The 23,597-nt window shown below is 37.5% G+C and overlaps 1 protein-coding gene across 1 annotated transcript in view; it reads left to right on the top strand.

Annotated features, from left to right (window-relative positions):
* LOC107297389 overlaps positions 1-8,767 on the top strand; it is a 44,988-nt gene extending 36,221 nt beyond the window's left edge. Inside the window, exons 10-13 of the mRNA XM_029286304.1 lie at positions 493-677; positions 3,920-4,167; positions 4,795-4,945; positions 7,723-8,767. Of these exons, the coding sequence (XP_029142137.1) occupies positions 493-677; positions 3,920-4,167; positions 4,795-4,945; positions 7,723-8,223 (1,085 nt within the window). The 3' untranslated portion in view covers positions 8,224-8,767. The remainder of the gene's footprint in view (positions 1-492; positions 678-3,919; positions 4,168-4,794; positions 4,946-7,722) is intronic.
* The last annotated feature ends 14,830 nt before the right edge of the window (positions 8,768-23,597 follow it).

Genomic DNA, 23,597 nt, shown 5'->3' with positions numbered 1-23,597 from the left:
TCTAAATTCTCTTCCCCTGAGCAATTAATTTACCAGCATGTTCCCTCCCTAAATTTGCTGTCATATATCACATTCTCCTATCAGGTGGAAGGGCAAAGGTTCTCTTCCGTTCTCTTCCCAGGTGCAGTCCTATCTTTCTCCCCCCCACCACCACCATCATTTGAATTAACTCTAAAAATACCAGACAGTTCTGTATATTTTGTCAAAGCAAGAATATTCAATATTAGCAGTGTTGACATCTGTTATGATAGCCTATCTCAATTAAGTGTAATGTTGGTTTCCATGTGGAATCTGTTCTGTGAACTTGTCTTTTTTGAAGGGTTGACATCAGCCTTGCACATCTCATTGTGCTTCAGGGAGGAATCATCAGAGTGAAGAGATGGGAATGGACATGTCAGTTGTTGATGGCCTTAAAATGCACAATAGGATAATAAAATATGATATCACACAAAAATCTTGTGATGGTTTCCTTTGGTTCCTCTCCCATCCTAGGTCCGATATCTTTTACGTATGTGCCACCTAAGGAGGTCTATATCGACCTGATTGAAGCCAATGGAGACCCAGGAGAGTTCAATACTTCCTTCACAGAGCTGCAGAGGAATTTTGTGAAACGTTGTCCAGCAAAGCTGAAGGATCTGCTACGGCTGGTCAAGCACTGGTACAAAGAAATCAAGAAGGTGAGCTGTTATGAGAGAGAGGGGGAGAGGCTGGAATAGTAACAGGAGGAAACAACCAACCAATGTTCTTTTGCATGTTAAATTACTTAATAGTTTTAACTGATTTTTATAATATGCTTTGATTGTAGGTTTTATTTTTTATCCCCAGAGTCACTTTGCATGAAGTGGGTGGCCATATAAATTTGATAGATAAATTCAATATATTTGTTACATATTTCATAAACAACAGCTCAGTCCAAGCTGCAAAAAGTCTGGGAAGAAGAGACTAAAACATTCAAAGAGGCTTCACCTTAATGAACTCACCAACAAATGAGGGTTGGGGGCTCCTATGGCAGTTTCCAAGATTCTGTACTTCTAGTGTTTGCACTGAAACTCTCTCTTTTTTTTTTATAAAATTTTTTATTAATTTTTCAAATTACAACACATAAAACAAATATGATGCATTTACTTAAAACAAAAAAAAAAGATAATCCTGCTCAATACGTTTTCGGAGACGCTCGGCAGTCCCCGCCCTGCATCCACCCTCATTCACTTTCCTCTTCCTTCCTCCCCCTAAGCCCACAGCCTCTCCTCTTTCCTCCTTCCCACCTCCCTACATCCCATCTCCCTTCTTAACCACCTCATCAAATGCAGTTTGGGGTACCAGCCGAGCATCTCCTCTTTTTAATACAATTCCATTATTTACCTATAATATATAAATACATCAATTTTTATAATTTCTATCCCCTTCTCCCCTCCCCCCCGGACTTCCCAGAACTGAGTACAGGAATAATCACATAATAATCCAAGTCTAACCAAAACTACTCATTCATAATATAAACAAGTATAAACTTACTGTAACTCTAATATACAATAATCAACTTAACTATAAACTATATATATAAATTATATATAAAAATATTTATAAATAACAATAATTAACCAAAAGCTATATGATAATTATTCGTTTCATATTTTCTCTGAATATAATCTATCCATCTTCTCCATACCAAAATAAATTTCTCTTGAAACTGATCCTTCAGGTATGCGGATATTTTTGCCATTTCTGCAAAGTATGAAACTTTCTGTCTCCAATCATCCATGGTCGGTAATATCTCCTTTTTCCAATTTTGAGCAATCAATGTCCTTGCTGCTGTTATACAATACAGCATCAAGTTCATTTCTTTTGAATCCAAATTATCCATGATACCCAATAAAAATAATTGCGGTGTAAATTTTATCTTTTTCTTAAAAATCTGTTGAAGGTTCCACCAAATCTTAATCCAAAAGGCTTTAACATCCCTACATGTCCACCAGATATGATAATAAGTTGCATCCAAATCACCACATCTCCAACATTTTGGCTGCAAGTTCGGATACATGCAAGACAATTTTTGGGGATCCAAATGCCATCTATAAAACATTTTATAAAAATTTTCCCTTAAATTCTGTGCTTGAGTGAACTTGACATTTCTTACCCAAATTGTTTCCCATGTTTCTAACATAATTGGTTCTTGAATATTTTGAGCCCATTTAATCATACAATCTTTAACTAGTTCTGTTTCCGAATCAAACTCTATCAAAACACTATATATTCTCCTAATATGAGCTCTACTTTGATCTTTAATCTGTCTTATCAAGTTCACATCTTCCAATGTTAAACCTAACTTTTGATCTATATGCCATCTCTCAACCAACTGGCCATATAAGAACCAGGACTGGAGAACATTATCTTGTCTCAATTCATCCAATAATTTAATTTGCCAGTCCTGTCCCCTTAAGATAAGTCCTTATAAACAATTCCCTCTAGTTTAACTCCCCTTGTAATTCCTTGTATTGCATGTTCCGGAATAGCCCACATTGGGATTTTGAAATTTACTTATAATAATACTTTTTCCAAACTCTCAAGAGTGCAATTCTTAAAATATGAGACCTAAAAACATGATCAACTTTCTTATAAAAAAATAAATAAGCATGCCATCCATAAAATAAATCCCAACCTTCAGGAATCAATATATCTCTATTAGTTAAGTTAATCCAATCACTAATCCAAGTTAAAACCACCGCATCATAATATAATTTTAAATTTGGGGCTTTAAGTCCCCCTCTTTCCCGTGCATCTTGCAAAATTTTAAATTTAACCCTCGGTTTTTTTCCCTGCCAAATAAACCTATTGACACCTCTTTGCCACTCTTCCAAATTTAAATCCTTTTTTAAAATAGGTATCATCTGAAACAAAAAAAGAAACTTAGGAAGAACATTCATTTTAACCACTGAAATTCTCCCCAATAATGATAACTGTAACTTTTTCCACTCATTTAAATCCTTTTGAACTTTTATCCATAACTTATCATAATTATTTTTATACAATTTAACATTAGAGGCAGTTACTGTTACAATTTAACATTCAAAGAGGCTTTAACTTAATAAACTCATCAACAAATGAAGGTTGGGGGCTCCTATGGCAATTTCCAAGATTCTGTACTTCTAGTGTTTGCACTGAAATTCCCTCTTCTATACAGAAGTCCCCGTGACCTTTGCTTCCTAGGTCATGTCCTGCTAAACTGGCCTTGACATTGTCCAACCTCTGTACAAACAGGAGTGTGATGTGATTGTCCAGTCATTTCCTTTGCCCACTTTTCTGGCTTGCCACTAATTAAGCTTTAATCCCACAATAATGGTAAGGATCAGGTCTTATTGTGGCCCTCAGTTTTTCTTCCTCAAAAGGGAAGTCAAGAATCAATACTAGTTTTTTTTTTCTACCCCACCTCACCCTGGGCCTGGATATCCTTGGAAAATATCTATAAAGATTGATGTAAAGCCAACATTACATCTGACTTTTTAGATTATTTGCTAGAGCCAGTATGGGGCAGCTTGCTATAGTATTCAAAATAGGGGATAGGACCAGATAGATTCAGATTCTTTTTTTAGGAAGAGACCTTGAAAAGCACGCAGGGGGAAAAGCTGGTGCAGAAAGAAATAATCTATCTACTGAAATTGCCTGATGGAAAAGCAGCAGCTACAACAAGGATGGGCAATTTGTGGAGTGTGTTATGTCCTAAACCTTTGTGCAGGGAACAGAGTTCTCCACGTTTATTGAAATTTAGTGCAAACAACCAGCAGCAATGCTGTTATACGCCAAAGCTCAGGACAAAATAACGGAATGTATTAAGTCTCCAATGGGCTTAATGAAATGATATATTTTTTATAAAACCCTGCCCATTCAGAAACAAAACAGTCTCATGATAGTATTTTTTTTTCAGCAATCCAGCAGCATGTCCCCCAAATTGCCTCCCAAATTGCCCCCCAAATTTGCCCTGGAATTGCTTACTATTTATGCTTGGGAAGAAGAAAAAAAAGGAGCAGAGCAATTCAACACAGCAGAAGGATTTTGCACAGTGATGAAACTGATCACTCAGTACCAAGACCTCTGCTTCTATTGGACTAAATACTACACCCTGGAGGATTCCAAAATAGGGGTACATGTGAAAGGAAAACTGAAGGAGTCACGGTAAGGATGCTTTTCTCTTGTTATACATATGCTTTCATTCAGTTGAGTAAAGTGACAATCAGGCTGTATGTCATTATTATTATTATTATTATTATTATTATTATTATTATTATTATTATTATTATTATTATTATTATTATTATTACTTGCCTGTTAAATCGTAAATGCTCACATTTACTTTATATGTTTTGGCATTCTTCCATTGCATCTGAATATTTTCAGGCAAGAAAAATACACTTATTACTCTTTGCCACTAGCTAGAAGTAGGAGTGAATGAAAGAAACCAAAGAGTGAAATCTTCCTTCTTCCTACTTCTAGAGACGATAGAGATTTTGACTTAGGACTCTATAGCTGATATTCAGTAAACAAAAGGCAAACATAAAAATCACTCATATTCTCAATGCCACATTTAGGTTACCCTGTAGTTATTATGTATCTGAGTGGTATAAATTAGGGAAGGAAAACACATTCAAACAACATATTGAAAAGTGGAATGTACCTGGCACACACTGCACTGGAGTAACATATTTTTTTAAGTTCTTGTTATAATTGTGCATTTCTCCTGGGAGTGTATGCTTCACTTTGTAATTTTTTTTTTCAATATATATGTTTGTGTGCATATTGCAGTCCTGTGATTATCGATCCAGGAGATCCAACAGCAAATGTTGCCAAAGCCAACGTGGAAGCTTGGGATCTATTGGCCCAGAAAGCTTCTGATTGCCTGACCCAGTCTTGTTGCATGAAGAATGAGGAGCCTATCAAACCCTGGAATGTACAGGTAGTGTGCATAGACCATTTTCTTCCTAACAGGAGATTCAGAAAAATAATAACTTCTAAGTCATGGGATATTTCAGGTCTGTATAATGTTTACAGGTGGATTATGCAAAGATTCTGAAATTTTACAGGATTCAGTATCTTAAAATGAAATGGGTTTCATCTTGGCTTTCCCTAATTGAATATAGTTTTAAATTGGATAACTACATCATATTAGAGTTCTGTGGTTTGTTGAATTCTGGGAGTTGAAGTCCACAAGTCTTAAAGTTGCCAAGTTTGGAGACCCTATGCTAAGCCATAATGGCTGAGAGCCTTGGACGAATCCAGCCTAAACAGTAATTTCCTTAAGCAGCGTTCTATCAGTCAGGTCCAAGAGAAGCTCTTCAGGGTTATTCTTGCTTGCTTCCAGGTGTGGAATGAGGTGTGAAGCAAACCTATGGATTTGAGAAGCATCTGCAACTTCTCAACCAAAGTTTAACTAGTGTTCTGTTCAGTCTTTGAGGGTGAAGGGGCAAATGATCATAGAAAAATCAGGAAAATAATCCATTCCGGAGTTACTTTTCCTTGTGTAAGAAAAGAAACAAAATGCAGAATGTCACAGAACAGGCTGCTGACAATTTATTGTCAGACTTCACTGACAGCAGCATAGATAACTACTTATTTATCACATTAGGTTTTGCTTGTACCTTGGCAAGATGGGCTCTGCTTTTAGATAAAGTCACTAACTTAATGTATATGTACATACCAGTGTTTCTCAATCTTAGCACCTTTAAGGTGTCTGGACTTCAACTCCCTGGGGATTCTGGGAATTGAAGTCCAGACTTCTTAAAGTTGCCAAGGCTGAGAAACACTGGTGTATACATATACATTAAACATGCATTACATATGGCAATTTAAAGAAGTTAAAAGAATTAGAGGGAGGAAAGGAAGGGGAGAGCAGAAGAAAGAAGATTTTAAAGGTATCTAAGCAGTGCAGTTTTATTGGACAATATTTGTTGCCTCGCTTTTGAAGCAGTGAGGCAGAATTTGGCTACATTATTGATAGTAGAACTCTTAAAAGATATGAAATGTCATATTGGTTGTCTCTCCCTGGGAATTCCTTTATGAGGGGCCAAATTAAAACATCATACAGGTTTAAATAGAAATTGCAATACAACAGGACATACTGAACATCCTCCATGGTGTGGGAGTCACAGGGGCAAAGTCATTCGCGGAATCTTCCCATGGGAGATTCGCTTCCATTTCCATTTCATGTTCAGATCAGGATTTGTTTATTTTATAAAGTCATCCAACTTGCAGCATGTCATTGTAAAAAAGTAAATCCCCACCCCATGTCAGTCAACTTGGACCACTGATATGAATATCTCATTAAATAGAGCCAGCCCTGCACTACATAAAAATGCATCACAGTGAAGTTGTTGCTACCTAGCATGAAACTGAATATATATATATATTTCAGGTAGCAAAATATTAGGACAATCTTGTGATTTGCATATCATTAGTCTAGGATAAACTTGTAGAATATTTCTTTACTATATATCAATAATACACATTATGATTATGGTTGGTTGCACAATCAGCCAGAGATGTAGACTGAATATGGTACTTTAATCCACCTGTTGAGTCTTTCGCAGGGACCTGGGATCAGCAGATGTTGTTGTTTGATAGTGTTAAAGTTATCATCGCAGGATGTAAGCTGTACCAAATCAAATCGCATTTTGCAATTGACTGATGGTGATTTTGTCAATGACAATCGTGTTTAAGTGATGCTACATATGTTTTGGGATTGCACCCACGATTAGTATTATTTTTGCTTTCTTTCGCCACAATTGTTTTACTTCTATCTGCAGGTCATTTTTGTGATTTTCTCCAGTTCTTTCTCTTCTCTTCTGCTGCTCTTCTTACTGCAATGCACCCTATCTAGACTTTTTTTTGTCTTATCAACAATTGTTAAGTCTGGGTTGTTATGTGGCAGGTGCCTATCTGTTTGAAATCTAAAGTCCCAGAACACTTTAGCTTCTTTATTTTCTACTACTTTGTCTATTTTATGACCATCAGCTCCTGCTTGCATGTAGGAATTATTATTATTTTATATAATAATATATGATTATTATTTTATTCCACCTTTTCAATAATATATAACTCAAGGAAGGAGGCAAACATACCTAATACTCCTGCCACCCTGCGAAGTGGGTTGTGCTGAGAAAGGGACTGGCCCAAAGTCATCCAGCCAGCTTTCATGCCTAAGGGAGGCTCAGAATTCACAGATGTACCTAGTACTAGACAACCTACGGCCTGTTAGGTCATCCTTTGAGAGAAAGGTAGTGCAGTGTGATGTAAGAATAATAATAAGTCAAAATTTACTTACCAGGAGAGAGAAACAGAATGACCACAAGTAGCCAAAGCAGAAGTGGCAGGGGGAGAAATTTCCAACCTCCTGCCGGATTCCCCATTGGGAAACTGGAAGGAGTGTTGGAAATCATGAATTTGTGACCATGGCTGATTGTGGCAGAGCTTTGCCAGTACAACTGCTCTGAAGACTGAAACACTTTTAATTCCATGGGAGTGATGGCTCCTAGATTTCATACGCATTCTGTGGATTTTAGGTACTTTGATTCAAAAATCATTGTGCTGTGATGAACTGTTTTTGCTAATTGAAGGTTACAAACAGAAAAACACTGATATTATACATTACTGATTTATTATATGTTACTGGTGGAACAGTTATGTTCATAAATAACGTTTAAGGTTTTGGTCAATTGTTTCACCTTTTTCTTTTAGCCGGCCCGAGATATTGAGGTGACGGTGAAACAACAGACAGGAGCACCTAAAGTTATATCATGCAACCCTTTTGTACCTATCAAGTGGATCAAGAAGCAGATTGGGAAAGAAGGGTGTATCTGTGAGCTATATTTGGAGGAAACAGCCTTGCAAAATGATAAAAGATTGGCAGATTATGGCATATTCTACAATACTACCTTCCGACTACTTCGTATTACATCTCAGAAGATGAACATTTTTGTGAAAGACTTCAATAACAGAACCACAAACTACACAGTGAACTCCAGTGAAACTGTGCTGGGCCTGAAAAAGATGATTGAAGCCAGCAAACATATAGCGGTAAATCAGCAATGCCTGACCTACCATGATAAAGAGTTGGAAGATGGAAAGACACTTGCCTATTACGATATTAGAAGCAATGAGACTGTCTACCTGCTTTTGAGGCTTAGAGGTGGGCATTGGAATGGGATGGGATGGGATGGAATAGAAAATAATAATTAGGATAGGATAGGATAGGACAGGACAGGACAGAATAAAATCTTCATTGATTAATCATTTGACCATATTAAATATATAAAACCAATACAAATATATAAGTACATACAAAGAAAACAATAGGACATGTTCATAGTAAATTGTCATCCCTACAGTTAACCCCAATCTGACCTAAATATTCTGTCCTCTTCAAAATGGACTTTGCATTTTAAGAAGAAGGCACACACTTATGAGCTATTCCTATATACTGAGTGTTGGTGTTTCTCCTCCTTCTTAAACTGCAATGGATGTCAACCTTCCAGAAACCTCATGGTGCTTCGAATGTCCCTTCCAGCTCTATTCTATTCTAAAGTCTGGGAATCAAGGTGATTCAGATTATTTACAAAGTAACAAAGGATTTCTCTCATAACAATTGTCTGAAGCTTAATTGGGGAATGTGATTTGCATTGTCAGGGGAAGGGGAGTTTCTATACTTTTAATTTACTGTTGTGGTGCCAATTTAACCAGAGTTGGTTTTCTATTCATCTGTGCTGATATGGTGTGCTCAATAAAGTTTTGCATTAGAGATTGGAATGTCTCCGCTGTGCTTACTTCGTTGGGATCTTCAGTTGGAACCTTGACAATGGAATTATCATACAATTTCTCATATTTTAGGTCATATGATTTCCCAGTGTAGCCAGAAATTTTGAGATACAGGAGATCCAATACATTAAAAGGCACCAGACTGTGGAAGGCTGTTTAAGATCTTGGCACTGTATCCAGTGCCAAGATTAACCAGATTAACCAGATCAATTAGGGAGTTAAATGCATCACAAGAACTCTAAGAAAAAGGGTTAATTGATGCAGTCAGCTTATTCACAGGAAGTTAAAATTACAGGTAGTCCTTGTTTAATGATCACAATTGAGACCAGCAATTTGGTTGTTAAGTAAAGGGCTCACTAAGTGACTATGAGTGTGCTTATGATCTTATTTTAGATTTTCATTCCTTTCCAGACATGTAAAGGTCTTAAGGGTTGGTTGCAAAGTTAATTCTAATTTTGAGTGGTCACTGTATAAGACGATTGTTAAACAAGGACTATCTATATCTGTACATTACACCTAGAACTGCACAGAGTTAAAGTAACTGCCCAGCCATCTTGTGGAAATTATGGGTCATGAATTTGAAACAAAACCCTGGAGAAGCCCTGTAAGGAATGGAAGAAGGCAAAATATTTGTCTTGGGAGATATGAATGGAGTTTTAGATTTGAGCTTAGACAAATTGATACAAGAGGAGAAAAGGTGAGAAGCTTCCACAAAAGATATTTCAATATATGGATGAACTGGCATGGACACATATATGGAAATTACAAAATCCAGCAAAGAGAGATTACATCTTTTTCTCAGCAATAATTCCATTATATTCAAAAATAGACACATATTTGTTTTCTAAGACCTTAATACCATCCATTAAAGAAGTACATATTATTTCAATGACTTTATACAGATCATAATCCAGTTTTAATAACATGGGGTGGTGAAGAAAAAATACTTTTCAGGTAGAAGATGAATGATACTAACCTGCAAAAAGAGGAATCAAACTTCTTTAAAATGTATATAGTACACCAGGAATTTCTTGTTCTACTATTTGGGAAACAAATAAAGCATATGAACTAAATAAGTGAAAAAACAAAAATGCCACAAACAAAGAACAATTAGATGCTAAAATAAGATAACTGGAACAAAAGCATAAAAGTAACCCAGAAATAACCAAGAAAGACAATGGATCAAACAATTGCAAAAAAAAATAAACAGCACCTACATTTATTAGAAATGGAAGAATTATATTTTTAAAAAATGCTTAGGAAAATACTAATATTAGTGATTTCAGCAATATGTAAAATAACATTAAAATAGAATAGAGCTGGAAGGGACCTTGGAGGTCTTCTAGTCCAGCCCCCTGCTCAAGCAGGAGAACTATACTATCTTAGACAAGTGACTGTCTAGCCTCTTCTTTAAAATCTCCAGTGATGGAGTGCTCATGATTTCTGGAGGCAAGCTGTTCCACTGGTTAATTGTCCTCACTGTCAGGAAGTTTCTCCTTAATTCCAAGTTGTTTCTCTCTTTGATCAGTTTCCAATTTGGTCTTGTCCATTTCCATTCCACTGTGAATCTGAACAAGAATTTTATGCTAATAATTGCAGTTGACCTACTCTGAAATACAGAGAAATTTGCTAAGTTTTTAAGTGTCGAGTTACCTAACATAATGATAGTTGTGCCACAATGCTTTCAAGAAAATAAGTAAATCTGAAATGACTGTAAATAGCCACAAGATGGTGAAAGAACATCACTAAAATATTTTAAATGACTGAAGAGTGCAGTAGCCATATTTAAATTTTGCATGTCTGAGAAAGCAATTTCAGTTTCATAATAAATAATTGATACACAATAAATCACTTGAAGACTTAAAAAATCAATAAAACTACATTTTGAAATATAATTAGCAGTATATTTGGGGGTTTTAAATTCAATCTACATAATCAGTCATAACATTGTTTAGCCAAATTAAAATTACCATTCATTTCCCCCAAATCCACTTTTTAAAAGAAAAGACAAAATGCAGGGTTTTTTTTTAAAAAAATCTTCAAATAGTTGTTTTCTTAGGAAATTGAATCATTACAAAGCTTGAATTAGGGATGCTGGCTAATTTTTAATGAAAAAATTAAATTGATTTTCATATGAAAAAAGGAAGATATATTACTTCACACCGGACTGCAGCACAGACTGCCCCTTCAGAATTCAAGCCATTTGAGAAATTCATACCCCTGCAGGCAAACACACCTGGTCATCTTGCAGCAGCCACTTAGCGTGCCCTGTTCCTCATTTTGTGTTTTGGGGAGCTTCTATCTACCAGCTAAATGTCTATGGAAATTCTCAATCATCCAGATCATAGTTGTTCCAAAGATGCTTTTTCATGAGGCGACTGATGTTATATCACTTCCCCAGTCAGAGCTGAAGAAGCTTCTTGGATGAGAAGCGAAACGTCTTTAAAGAAAAACAAAGTCCAGTTGCCTCATGAAAAAGCATCTTTGGGATAGCCACCAACTACGTATGATCCTTCTGCAATTCTTGGGATGAGTAATAGTTACATCCAGTCCTTGAGATTCAGTCTGTGGCAGCACCTCACATGATCATGATCCAGGTGCTCAGCAACCAGCCCAGATTTCCACCGATTGCCCCGTCTCCACATCACATGATCCTAATTACTCTCCTTCCCTGCCAGCTTCCCACAAGCAAAGCTAAAGGGGAAACTGGCAGGAAGTCATAAGTCATAGTCCCATGAGGTCCTTGCTTAGCAACTCACAATCTCCTCACTTAATGACAACAACATGGAACTGCTGGAATTGCCATCGCTAAGCAAGGGAAATTCCAGTCCCAACACCAACATTAATCACTTACTGACCACTAATTCAGCCTCTGAAGATACAATGGTCCCTGAAACAATAAGTCTACAACCAATTTACAACCATTTATAACACTTGCAACCTCCTCCAGTCACATGAGTGCCATTACAGTTGTTCTGTTTTTTTCTTTCTTTTCCCCTTTGCAGAGCAGAAGAGAAAAAGAGAGGGCAAGAGAGCAAACAGGCACAGATATACATGAGGAATACACGTGGCTATGCATCAAGATGGCAGCTGCCAAAACCAGCACATTGTTTTTGATAGATATTTCTTGTTGTGTGCCTGCTTACTTTGTTGTAATCCTTTCCTCTCCAAAGAATTGAAATACAAACATTAATTCTCCTTCTTGTTAATTATCCAGGTAAAGGTAGTCCTTGACCTGTGACCACAATTGATCCCAAAATTTCTTTTGCTAAGTGAGACATTTGTTAAGTGAGTTTTGCTCCATTTTATGGACTTTCCTGCCACAGTTGTTAAATAAATAATTGTAGTTGTTAAATTAATAACAGGATTGTCAAGTGAATGTTGCCTCTCTATTGACTTCATTTGTCAAGAAGTCACAAAAGGTGATCAAATGACCCCAGGACACTGCAATCGTCATAAATATGACTTGACAAGCATCTGAATTTTGATCACCTGACCGTGGGGATGCTGTAATGGTCGTGTAAAAAATGGTCCTAAATCACTTTTTTCAGTGCCGTAACCTCAAACGGTCACTAAACAAACTGTTGTAAGTTGAGGACTACCTGTATCAGGGTGAGCATGCCAAAAGATGAGGGAGTAGTTAAGAGGCAAATAAAAGTGGAAGGTGTAAACACTGATTAGTCTTGTCACTTTCACCCCAGAAAGCACAGTTGCCATCACTTGAGTTCCCACTTAGCCACTGCTTTGCTTAGTGACAGAGTTTGCCAATCTCAGTGGTGGTTGCTAAAGGAGGATGACCTGTAGTCACTCAGCAAAGTATTCAGTGCTATAATACCAATGAGTGTTCTGAATAACTAGACAGCATAAGGGTGTGATCTTCTCTTCCCCACATTGTGACTTTCTGAACTGGTCATGATGAAATCTGCCCTCACAAAGGTCCATCTTTGATTTCTTGTCCATGCTGAAGTTGCCCAGTGAGAAGGGATTTGGGATGTCATTCCTCACATGACAACAATGGATCTTTCCAGTTGATAATCCCATTCCATGCATCTGGTAGGGCACAGTCTGGATTTGATATTCCAGTTGGCTAGAGCTGGTGGTCGGGAAGTTGAGAAGCTTTCTGTAACTCCAGGGTCACAGATCACTCTGTTGAGATTAGTACAGGCATGTCAAACTGCCGGCCCGCTGGCTGGATGTGTCACGCCGAAACCGTGCCCACCCCATTGCCAGCAATGGGGGAAAAGTTGCGATACGTTGTGCGATGTCACATGACGCCGCGAGTTTGACATACCTGGATTAGTAGCTGCTATAACTCTTGAAGGGGTAAGTTCTGTCACAAAAAGTCCATCCCTGTGCCTGTTAGATCCAGGTGGTTTCTGAATGTGATGGGGAATGCTCTGCCTCAGTACCTAGCAATATTATTGGAACCTTAGACACGAATGTGGTCTGGGCCCTCTTAAGAATCCTCTACCTTCTCTAAGAAAAATCTGTCACCTTGATTTACCAGAAAAAATGAGAGGAACAAAGTAGATTGATGGGTAGAGGGCTGGAGTGGGTTAAGAACTCTTTCTGGAAACCTGGCATTCTGGCAAATTAGCCATCAAAAGACACATAAACAATATATACTATTCAAAAGAGACAATCAATAAGCCCAAAAGGGAACAAAAAGACCAAAACACCTCTCCACCAGCAATCAATATCCAGATGTGCATAGATTAACTCCAAGATTAACATCAGACAAACAAATCAAGAGACAATACCCCAATCAAGGAACTACCAAACAAGCTAACAGTAAACAGCCCAACTAAAGCACAAGCAAGACCACTCAAACCAACACTGATAAGGCAAGCCACTAGAATATAAATTGAGAGCAAACCCCACTCCTTACTAGCACTGATGATGTTACCTAGTTTGGGTAATGAAATGTCTGCAAGAAAACAATTAAGCTCAGAGAGTACCAAGCCCCCCTTGTTTCAATGCTGACCTAAAGTATTCTCCTTTATCAGTATTGGATCTGGGCTGCAAAATCTCAGACAACCCCAGATGGTTGCAGGTCCGGAGAACTTGCTGATTGTTTGCTGCCATCTAATGGTAGCCTAAGGTTTTGCAGCTCAAATCTGATAACTCTAAAGCTGATCCAACTCTGAAAGAAGTGACAGTAGCAATGATATATATTTCTCAAGGTAGGCCAAATGTCAAGATGCTGAAAATAAAATCCAGTGAGAAAAGTGACGTGAAAGTTTTCTGGGGATTATGTCTGAAGTTTTCTTGAACAAATGAAATTGAACTCAAGCCTATCTATCTTTTTAGGGGTGAAAAAGATTGGCCATCGTAAAGATAAAGCGATTTTTGAATGATAATTCCTTACTCAGACAAGGAAGCTTTCCTGCACAGAACCATGTAGAAATGAATTCAGTGGCAATTCAATTAAAATGTAAATGCAAAATGAATTAAAACAGCAGCAATAAAACATCATCTAAAATAATTATTGCAGGCAATTAAGCATGTGCAGTTTCAAAGCCTACTGTGAGAATGAAAAAAGAGCTGGATAGATCTCAGACCGTATGTCTCATCTCGCGTATCTCTTTTATGTTCAAAGGAATGCTCAAAAACATAGACCTCATCTGCACAACACACTTAACTCAGCTGCTAACTCAGTTAAGTCTCCCTCCTGGCTATCCAGGCAGCACCCACTCTCCCAATCTAGGTTAAAAGTAACTAATTTGAGAAGTGCAAAAAGCTGCCAGTAGTTTATAAGCTCTTGTGCAAGAAGAGATTTGGCAAGATTTGATTGCTTTGGTCTACCTTTTCCCAATAGCCAGGCAAGCATTAGTATGTGTAGTTTGGGTGCTAAATCCAATTAATGTTTGGGAGAAAGAGTCTGGTTTTTTTTTCAGACTTTGACAGTGAGTTCTTTAATTGAGGACGTTTCTTTTTTAAGCCATTCTATATCACTGGTTCTTTTTCTTGGAACTCTTTTTCTTTACGATGGTTAGAAGTACTTTATGGGCCATAAGGCATCCTTTCCTTGGTCATCATAACTCCAAATGGTCACTAAATGATGGGCAATGCATATATATAACTCATGGGGAAAGCCTAAAACATTCACAAATATTAAAAAAAAAGCTTACAAAAAAGCATTTTGGAATGGGTAGAAATAGAGACCGGAGCATTAAATGCCAAAGATTAAATGCCATTAAATGCCATAGATTCACTAGATCAGGGGTCTCCAACCTTGGCAACTTTAAGACTTGTGGACCTCAACTCCCAGAATTCCTCAGCCAGCCAAGCTGGCTGAGGAATTCTGGGAGTTGAAGTCCACAAGTCTTAAAGTTGCCAAGATTGGGGACCTCTGTACTAGATAATAACATTGCATCCATGGATATTGTGTGCGAATCATGATTAGCATTGGGGAAAAAAACAAATTCTTCAAGAAGGTTCATCAAAGCATGCATGTTGCAGTAGAATATTTTAATCTGACTGCATATTTAATTACATATATAGCTTTAAGCAATATAAGTATTATGACCCAATGTACCATAATAGAGCATGGGTGTTTCATCAAAATAGAATAGAATAGAGCTGGAAGGGACCTTGGAGGGCTTCTAGTCCAGCCCCCTAATCAAGCAGGAGAAACTATACCGTTTCAGACAAGTGACTGTCTAGTCTCTTCTTGAAAATCTCCAGTGATGAAATGCCCACGATTTTTGGAGGTAAGCTGTTCCACTGGTTGATTGTCCTCACTGTCAGGAAGTTTCTCCTTAATTCCAGGTTGCTTCTCTCTTTGGACAGTTTCTAACCATTGTTTCTCGTCCTTCCCTCTGGTGCTTTGGTGAACAACCTGGCCCCCTCTGCCTTGTGGCAGCCCCTCAGATACTGGAACACTGCTATCATGTCTCCCCTATTTCTTCTTTTTTTTAGACTAGCCAAACCCAAGTCCCATAGCCATTCTTCATATGTTTTAGTCTCTAGGACTTTGATCATCTTAGTTGCTCTTCTCTGAATTTTTCCAAACTCTCAACATCTTTTTTGTGATATGGTGACCAAAATTGGCTGCAGTATTCCAGGTGTGGTCTTACTAGGGTTTTATAAAGCGGTACTAATACTTCGCATGATCTTGATTCTATGCCTCTGTTTATATAACCCAGGATTATATTAGCTTTTTTGGTTGCTGCTGCACACTGCTGGCTCATAGTCAAGTGATCGTCCACTAGGAGTCCAAGTTCCCTCTCACAGTTACTGTTTTTAAGCCAGGTCTCACCCAATCTGTATTTGTACCTTTGGTTTTTCGAGCCTAAATGTAAAACGTTGCTTTTCTCCACAGTGAAACTCATGTTGTTGGATAGCGCCCATTGTTCAAGTTTGTCCATGTCTTTTTGGATCCTGAGTTTGTTTTCTGGGGTGTTGGCTATGCCTGTCAGTTTGGTGTCATCTGCAAATTTGATGAAATCAGCCAATCAGCCAGTGGTGGGATTGAAATATGTGAACAACCGGTTCTCTGTTTGGATGCCACTTCCGGAAGTCCATTCTGGGCCTGGGCAACAAAAAATTAGCTACCAGTTCTGCCGAAATGGTGCGAACTGGCTGAATTCCACCACTGCAATCAGCCCTTAATCATGCAATGTCTGACAGCATTTATTAAAGAGACAGAGCAAATTGTTTACCTATGTTTCCCATTTCCAATAATATCCAGTCAGAATGATACATAACACAGAAGGTTTACTGCTCATCATTGGTAGGATTACATTTTCAAACTGAAGTCTAATTGTGGAAAACATGTTGATTTAGCAATACATGAAGTACCGGTAATCATTTTCCCGGAATTGTTTCACTTTTAACTCTATGAAGTTGTATCTTTTCTTTTCAAATTAAACAGCTATATATTAAAATCTATGTGTCAGGTGATGGGGTCGACTCTTTGCATGTAAGATAAATTTTCCAGTGCACACGTTAAGATAAGGTTCTTTAACAAATTATACAAATTACTTATTACTATTGAGTAATCACATTAGTCTTTGATCTTTTCTGCATATTACAACTTGTACAGTTAAAATAAAAAGTACTACAGCCACTCCCTAGTTCAATACCTGAATTGTAGAGGAGGATGAGCAATGGCTTATTAAAAACAAAGTTTTGGGCAGACAGATTTATGTGTCTGGTTACACAACAGGCCACTGATAAGATGCACTATGAGGCCATTTCCAGATATTACACTGTTTACCACCTCCACCACCATTGTACTTGTAAAAGTATAAAAAGGTAACAAGACATGCCCCCAAATTTTGAACCTCAGCATAGACCTGAAGCTGCAGGAATTATGCATGTTATGCAGCAGCCAGCTGGCTCTAGGAATCTGTCTTCTGTCATTTCTGGGGTCCTGGCAAGCTGAAGGCAGGCAGTCTGGCATATTTGCTTTTTTTCTCTGCAACTCTCTTAAATTATATGCAACAAAAGTCTCTTTGGTGTTTATTTATTTACCAGATTTGTATGTTACCATCAAATTTAAATAACACAACCCTTGCTTGTTGTGTACAATAAAAAAAACCCAACAATAAAACACACACATAAACATAACATTAAAACATTTGTAAGTCAGAAGATACAAAACATAAAATGGTGACCAAGCGCTATAATAAAACAAGCAAAAGGCAGATCCACTCAACTGGATCAAAATTCCTATGGAAAGGCCAGGTCCTAACAGCTTTCCTAAGGAGGAGCAGACTTGGGGCCTGTTTTATATTGGGGGTGGGAAGGGGGGGAGAGATTTTTTTCCAATGAATAGGGGCAATCACAGAAAAGGCTTCCTTCCCAGTTCCCAAAAGATGACAAGATTTAAAAGAAGGAACATGGAGAATGGGCAAGAGAGGCAGATGTTTTTGAGAGAAGGTGGTCCCAGGAGAAGGCCTTCTCCCTGGTGTGAATCTCTTGTCTCTAAATCCCAGGAAGAGCAGCTTCTCGGTGGCCACTGTGGCAATACAATGAGAAGAGAATTGTTATCCTCCTGATGGATTCTTCAAAATTGATTGTCCTAACTTCTTATGGTCATGACTGAACACTTTAGGTTTGACTGAGATATCAAATATAAGTTTTCCTTTAAGTCTTTCATGGCTGAACTTCTTGTGATGGTTACTCCCCATCCAGTACAGGAATTTTAACTCAGAACCAAGCCAGGCCTATCCCTTCCCCTCTTGCTGCTGCATTATTGCTTCCTTACAACAGCCATACTGCAACTTTACTCCAGTTAAAAATGTTTTGTGAATTGGGTAGCAGAGTTGCCAGCCTTTTTCCTATAGATTTCTGTACCTTTCTCATGTGTGTGATATATAGCAACCCTGACAACCTGCTTGGAAGCAAATTAAGACTGGATAGCCATTTGTCCAAAATGGTATAGGGTTTCCTGCCTGAGCAGGGGGTTGGACTAGATGACCTTCAAGGTCCCTTCCAACTTTACTATTATTATTATTATTATTATTATTATTATTATTATTATTATTATTATTATTATTATTATTATTATTATTATTATTATTATTATTATGTGATACCGAATACCAGCTTTGTGCAAACTGGAATTAGATGCCATTGGCATTAGCTTATTCTAAGCATCATAACTTTATGAAGCAGATCTGTGCCCCCATTGCAACTATGGGGGAAGGATCAAACTTCCTGTCTCCTTTTGCTCTAATCCCAGTAAAAATAGTCAATTTCTTTTCATTGACCATTAGTTTAATGTATTTTCTGGCATTTTATTTCTGGAGGAGTAGGGTGGTGGGAAATCTGAAATAGTATAGTAGTGATATATACAGGGATTGATTTTATTATTCCATAAACCATCAACATGCTTTTTATTGGCTCTTTGACAATAATAATGATGATAATAATAATAATGATGATAAAGTTGGAAGGGACATTGGAGCTCATCTAGTCCAACCCCCTGCTCAGGCAGGAAACCCTATACCATTTCGGACAAATGGCTGTCCAGTTTTTTCTTAAAAACTTCCAGTGTTGGTGCATTCACCGCTTCTGGAGGCAGGTTGTTCCACTGGTTAATTGTTCTAACTGTCAGGAAGTTTCTCCTTAGTTCTAGGTTGCTTCTCTCTTTGGTTAGCTTCCACCCGTTGCTCCTTATCCTGCCTTCAGGCGCTTTGGAAAATAGCTTGACTCCCTCTTCTTTGTGGCAGCCCCTGAGATATTGGAACACTGCTATCATGTCCCCCCTCGTCCTTCTCTTTGTTAAACTAGACATACCCAATTCCAGCAACCGTTCCTTATATGTTTTAGCCTCCAGTCCCCTAATCATCTTTGTTGCTCTTCTCTGTACTCTTTCTAGAGTTCAACATCTTTCTTACATCGTGGTGACCAAAACTGGATGCAGTATTCCAAGTGTGGCCTTACCAAGGCATTGTAAAGTGGTATTAATACTTCACGTGATCTTGATTCTATCCCTCTGTTAATGCAACCTAGCACTGTGTTGGCTTTTTTGGCAGCTGCAGCACACTGCTGGCTCATATTTAAATGTATCACAAACCAGGAGTTTGAGAGAAGCATGTTTCAAAAACTTGCAATACAGGTGGCTAATTAGAAGGGCTTATATTTAAATAATGGCCCTTAACAGAATGTGTTAAGATAATCAGTGAAGTGAAAAATTGTTTTCCTATAAAATTGTGAGGCATGTCACTCAACAATTACCTGAAAGTTTTATTATAAAAAGTTAAATGCCAATTTAATGCTTTAAGCAATGAATAAAATGTGTTGCATTGTTTTTGGCAAGCAATTTCAGTGTTTAATAAAAGACAGTTTAAGCGTGTGGGAAATTAGCAGTTTAGCAAATTATTTTATGCCACTTAGATTTAAGCATCAGTTCAAATTTACAGATCTGCCAAATATATCAATATATATTCAGTGGAGTTAGTCTACCAAGTTTAGATATCTTAAGGTAATAAATTGAAACATATTTATTTAGAAGTAAAACTTCTTAGGATTAATAAGAGTTACTCCTAAATAAAGGTAGGCTGAGATTGTGATCTTCTTTATTACTGAAGTTTTTCAGGTTTACATGGCTTCTTTGACCATTCCATAGAATATCAACCTTTATCAATTTGTTTACATAATTTGAATGGAATCAATAGGTTATAACTTTGTAATCGCTTGCCAGATCTCTATTGCCCTGGTTTCTGGGAATGATGAGAGATGATATGTGGAGATTTAGGGAGTTTTAGTTGAATATATCCAAAAGGCACTGATTTGGTGGGAATAATCAATATCATTTAATCGATAGAAGGCTGTCTTATTATTGCATTCATCCTTTCACACCACAATCAAAGATGGCCAATGAGTGACCAATTCCGCTGGCTTTCATAGGCAGAGCAATATATTTTTGAATTTAGACATGTTTTGTTTATTTGTTTATAGCGAGAGGGAGATGTCTTTAAACTGTCATCTTTTATGGCAGCATCTGGATAAAATTATACAAATGGATTCTCTGCATTTTGTTACAAAGTTCCTCATCAATTGAGCCATTTGGCATCTGATTACATAGAGAGGCCATGCTCAACATTCCTTTCAGGTAATTTAGCCAGGCAGATGGTATCTCCCAGGTGATCGCTCTTAAGATTGCCACATTTGGTCCTTGCTATGCTCCTGTGTTTTGGGACACTATCATGTCAGAAGTTCCACAGATGTAGTCATTTCTGGCATAGAGATGCAATGATGTGGAAACTTAATCTGGAAAATTTCTACAGCTGGAAATACCCAGGGGCAGTATCTGAAATGGAGATCGCACAGTGTTAAGCTGCTTAAATTTTTATACTCTTTTAGTCAACCACTTTTTCAGTATAGTTACTAAGAATGGAAAGAAATCTAACGTGACCTATTTCCACATTAGTGCTGGATCAATATTCTAAACCCAGATGGCTCGGCTGGAAATCTGGAGCCATACATTTATATAGATGGGACTTTTCTAGACCTAAATGCATATTGTCTTTGAGTTAAATGCTGAGCGGCATTGAAAGGGTTGGAGTCAGTATAAAAAATATATTTCTTTTCATGTACGTTTAAATTTAATTACAATTAAATGAGATATAGCTACTATGATTATGCCGTCTATATTTACCAGTTTATCTTTTATACCCTATTAACATTTGTAGCTCAGTGTCAAATGCATGGAACATTTGTCCTGCATATTCCCCTGTTGAAATCAAGCTGATCTAACAATAATGGCATCCTATTTCCTTGGGTACTAATTTACTGGGCTGCCATTGCACAGATTTTCCTTTAACTGAGTTCACAGGAGACTTATAAAAGTTATATTCTTTTGGCTTCTTTGTGTTGTTTGCCTTAGTTGCAAATAAACAAGAGAATCTAAAAAGGCAGAGAGCAGGCAATCCGAAAGGCAGATTATCCACTGCTGTTGCATATCAGATCCTCATAGAAAACCGCTGCACTCTGCTGGAAGGTTCTAGTGCAGCCCACAGCTGTGGCTAATCTAGTTTGTCAAAACTGTTATCTGTCTAATAGGCCTCACCAACATGTCTGTTGAGGGAGGGGCAAAGGATCAGATTGATGAAAGCAACACTGCAGTGTGGTTTCATAAACCTTGTCCATTTTTTGCCAGCATTGCCCCATTCCTAAGGCTGAGAGACAGGGCCTCTCAGGGCCACGCAGCTGGCTTTGTGCCTAAGGTGGGACTAAAAGTCTGTCTCCTGGTTTCTAGCCTGATGCCCTAACCACTACACCAAATTGCTCTTCAATTTATATTTAACTGATTGATTTATGACATTTATTAATTTACTAGCTGTACCCGGCCATGCGTTGCTGTGGCTCAGTCTGGTTAAATGGAAAAGAAAGAAAAGAGAAATCGCACGTTTGTAATATGTTTATGTCCAACAGATGGCGCTGTTTTTCAAAAAAAGCATGTTTTTACCTGTCACAGGTGTGACATCTATATAATAGTAGGTATATAAAAACACGCGCGTATTCGAATGCAACGTTGTGTCAAAATTTCAAAGCAATCGGTGAAGAACTTTCGGAGATTTAAGATTTTGAACAAACAAACATTTACATTTTTATTTATATAGATTACAAGTATGTATAAATATTAGTACTTGAAATAAAATAACACGGCAGTCCCCTTAGTTTGAGAAAGAAATTAGTCTTGTCAAGGAGTATAGCCTCAGTTCCTGCAATCATGCCAGGGTATATATACAGGCAAAGATAACTGTAGGGAAATGCTTGAGCTTGTAGGGTGAAATGCTGGAGGATTCAGATTTCTCCCAGAAGCCTTTGGATCTTCACTCTCTGGGTCTGCTTCCTGCTTCAGGATCATTATTGCTGCCCTTACTTACATTTCCAAGGACATATCAAGTGGCATCCTCCCCTAACTGGAGTGTTTGAGAGGAACAGGGTTTTCATAGCCTGGGCTATCTTTCTGATGGTTTAAAGGTTAGGAATAAAAGGGGAGCAATTTCTATAATGCAATATCCTAGCCTTGTTTATAACCATGTGGTGGAGCATTTTAGGAAACAAATTTCACAAGAAATAAAGAAAATGAAATTTTTTTTAAAAAAAAAGGAGATACAAGATTTTTAACTTTCAAACATCTAACCATAGAAAAAAAATTTACACTGTATCTTGCCTGAAACCAGTAAAGCAAAAAATTCACAAGAAAATGCAAAATAAATGTTTTAGGCAGACCATTTGTCTAAAAGAAAAAATAGGATTTCTCCATCTCCATCTACATTCCAACAAACACACAGAGGTCTTCTAAATTATTATCATTATTATTATTACTACCATCCAGGCTCAGTTTCTTCTAGTGGTTAAGGCACCAAGCTAGAAATGAAGGAATTATGAGTTCTTATTCTGCTTTAGGCATAAAAGCCAGCTGTGTGTCTTTGGGCCAGTCATTCTCTGATTATGATGTCGGGCTCGGGTGACAAGCCAGACGTCAATTCCTGTCGCAACCAATGAGTCAACTTAGTTGATCTGCAAAAGTGGGCTTGCAAGAAAATGCTAGGAAGAAAAAAAAAATCAGAATTTTTATTATCACAAAGGGATTTTTTAAAAGGAAAAATAGTAAATCTTCTATCTAAAACATGCCTGAATTATCACTCCAGACTGGCATAAAACTCATTTTTTAAATTTTGTACAAAGAATCTTGACTTAGTAGCAGCACAAAACTAAACAGAAATTAATTAAACTTCTGGCTAGAAACTTTTACCTGAAAATATCAGTTTCCTCTGTTTGCTTGCTGGAAATTCCAAACTTTAACATAAAGCTGCAGGGACATCTTATTTCAGTACTTTTCTTAGTCTTGGTTCCCTATGTCTTTCTTTGTCCCCTGCCCATGGATCCATTTCTGCCTTTGTTCTCGAAAACAACCCATTCTTTGGTCTCCAGAAAAGGAGAGGATAGAATAACCTATATGACCAACAACATATTTTTCTTGTGAATATATGGATTTTAATCTTGCAGTATGACGAAGGGATATTTATTGGGAATGTCTATTCTTTTGCCAGCTGACATTCAGAATAACAGCACACTCATACGCTATATGATCAGTGAATGTCTCAGGATTGTTTCATGAACATTTCCAGCTGTGGAAAAAAGATTTTAAAAGGCAATCGGTATGAGGAGAGGGGGAGGAAGGGTGTGTGTGTGCAGAACTCCCTTGTAAGAGAGATTTTAAAAGATGTTGATAAATAATGAACAAAAATTATGAAGAATATGAATAGAGAATAAATACAAGTATTCCTCAATTTATGACCATTCAGCTACCATTCAAAATTATGACAGCACTG

This window comes from Protobothrops mucrosquamatus, unplaced genomic scaffold, assembly GCF_001527695.2.
Source record: "Protobothrops mucrosquamatus isolate PMUCROS unplaced genomic scaffold, P.Mucros_1.0 scaffold3278, whole genome shotgun sequence".
In the NCBI taxonomy this organism is placed as follows: domain Eukaryota; kingdom Metazoa; phylum Chordata; class Lepidosauria; order Squamata; family Viperidae; genus Protobothrops; species Protobothrops mucrosquamatus.
Note: the sequence above shows the minus strand (reverse complement) of the source record. Positions and strands in the feature narration are given on the sequence as shown.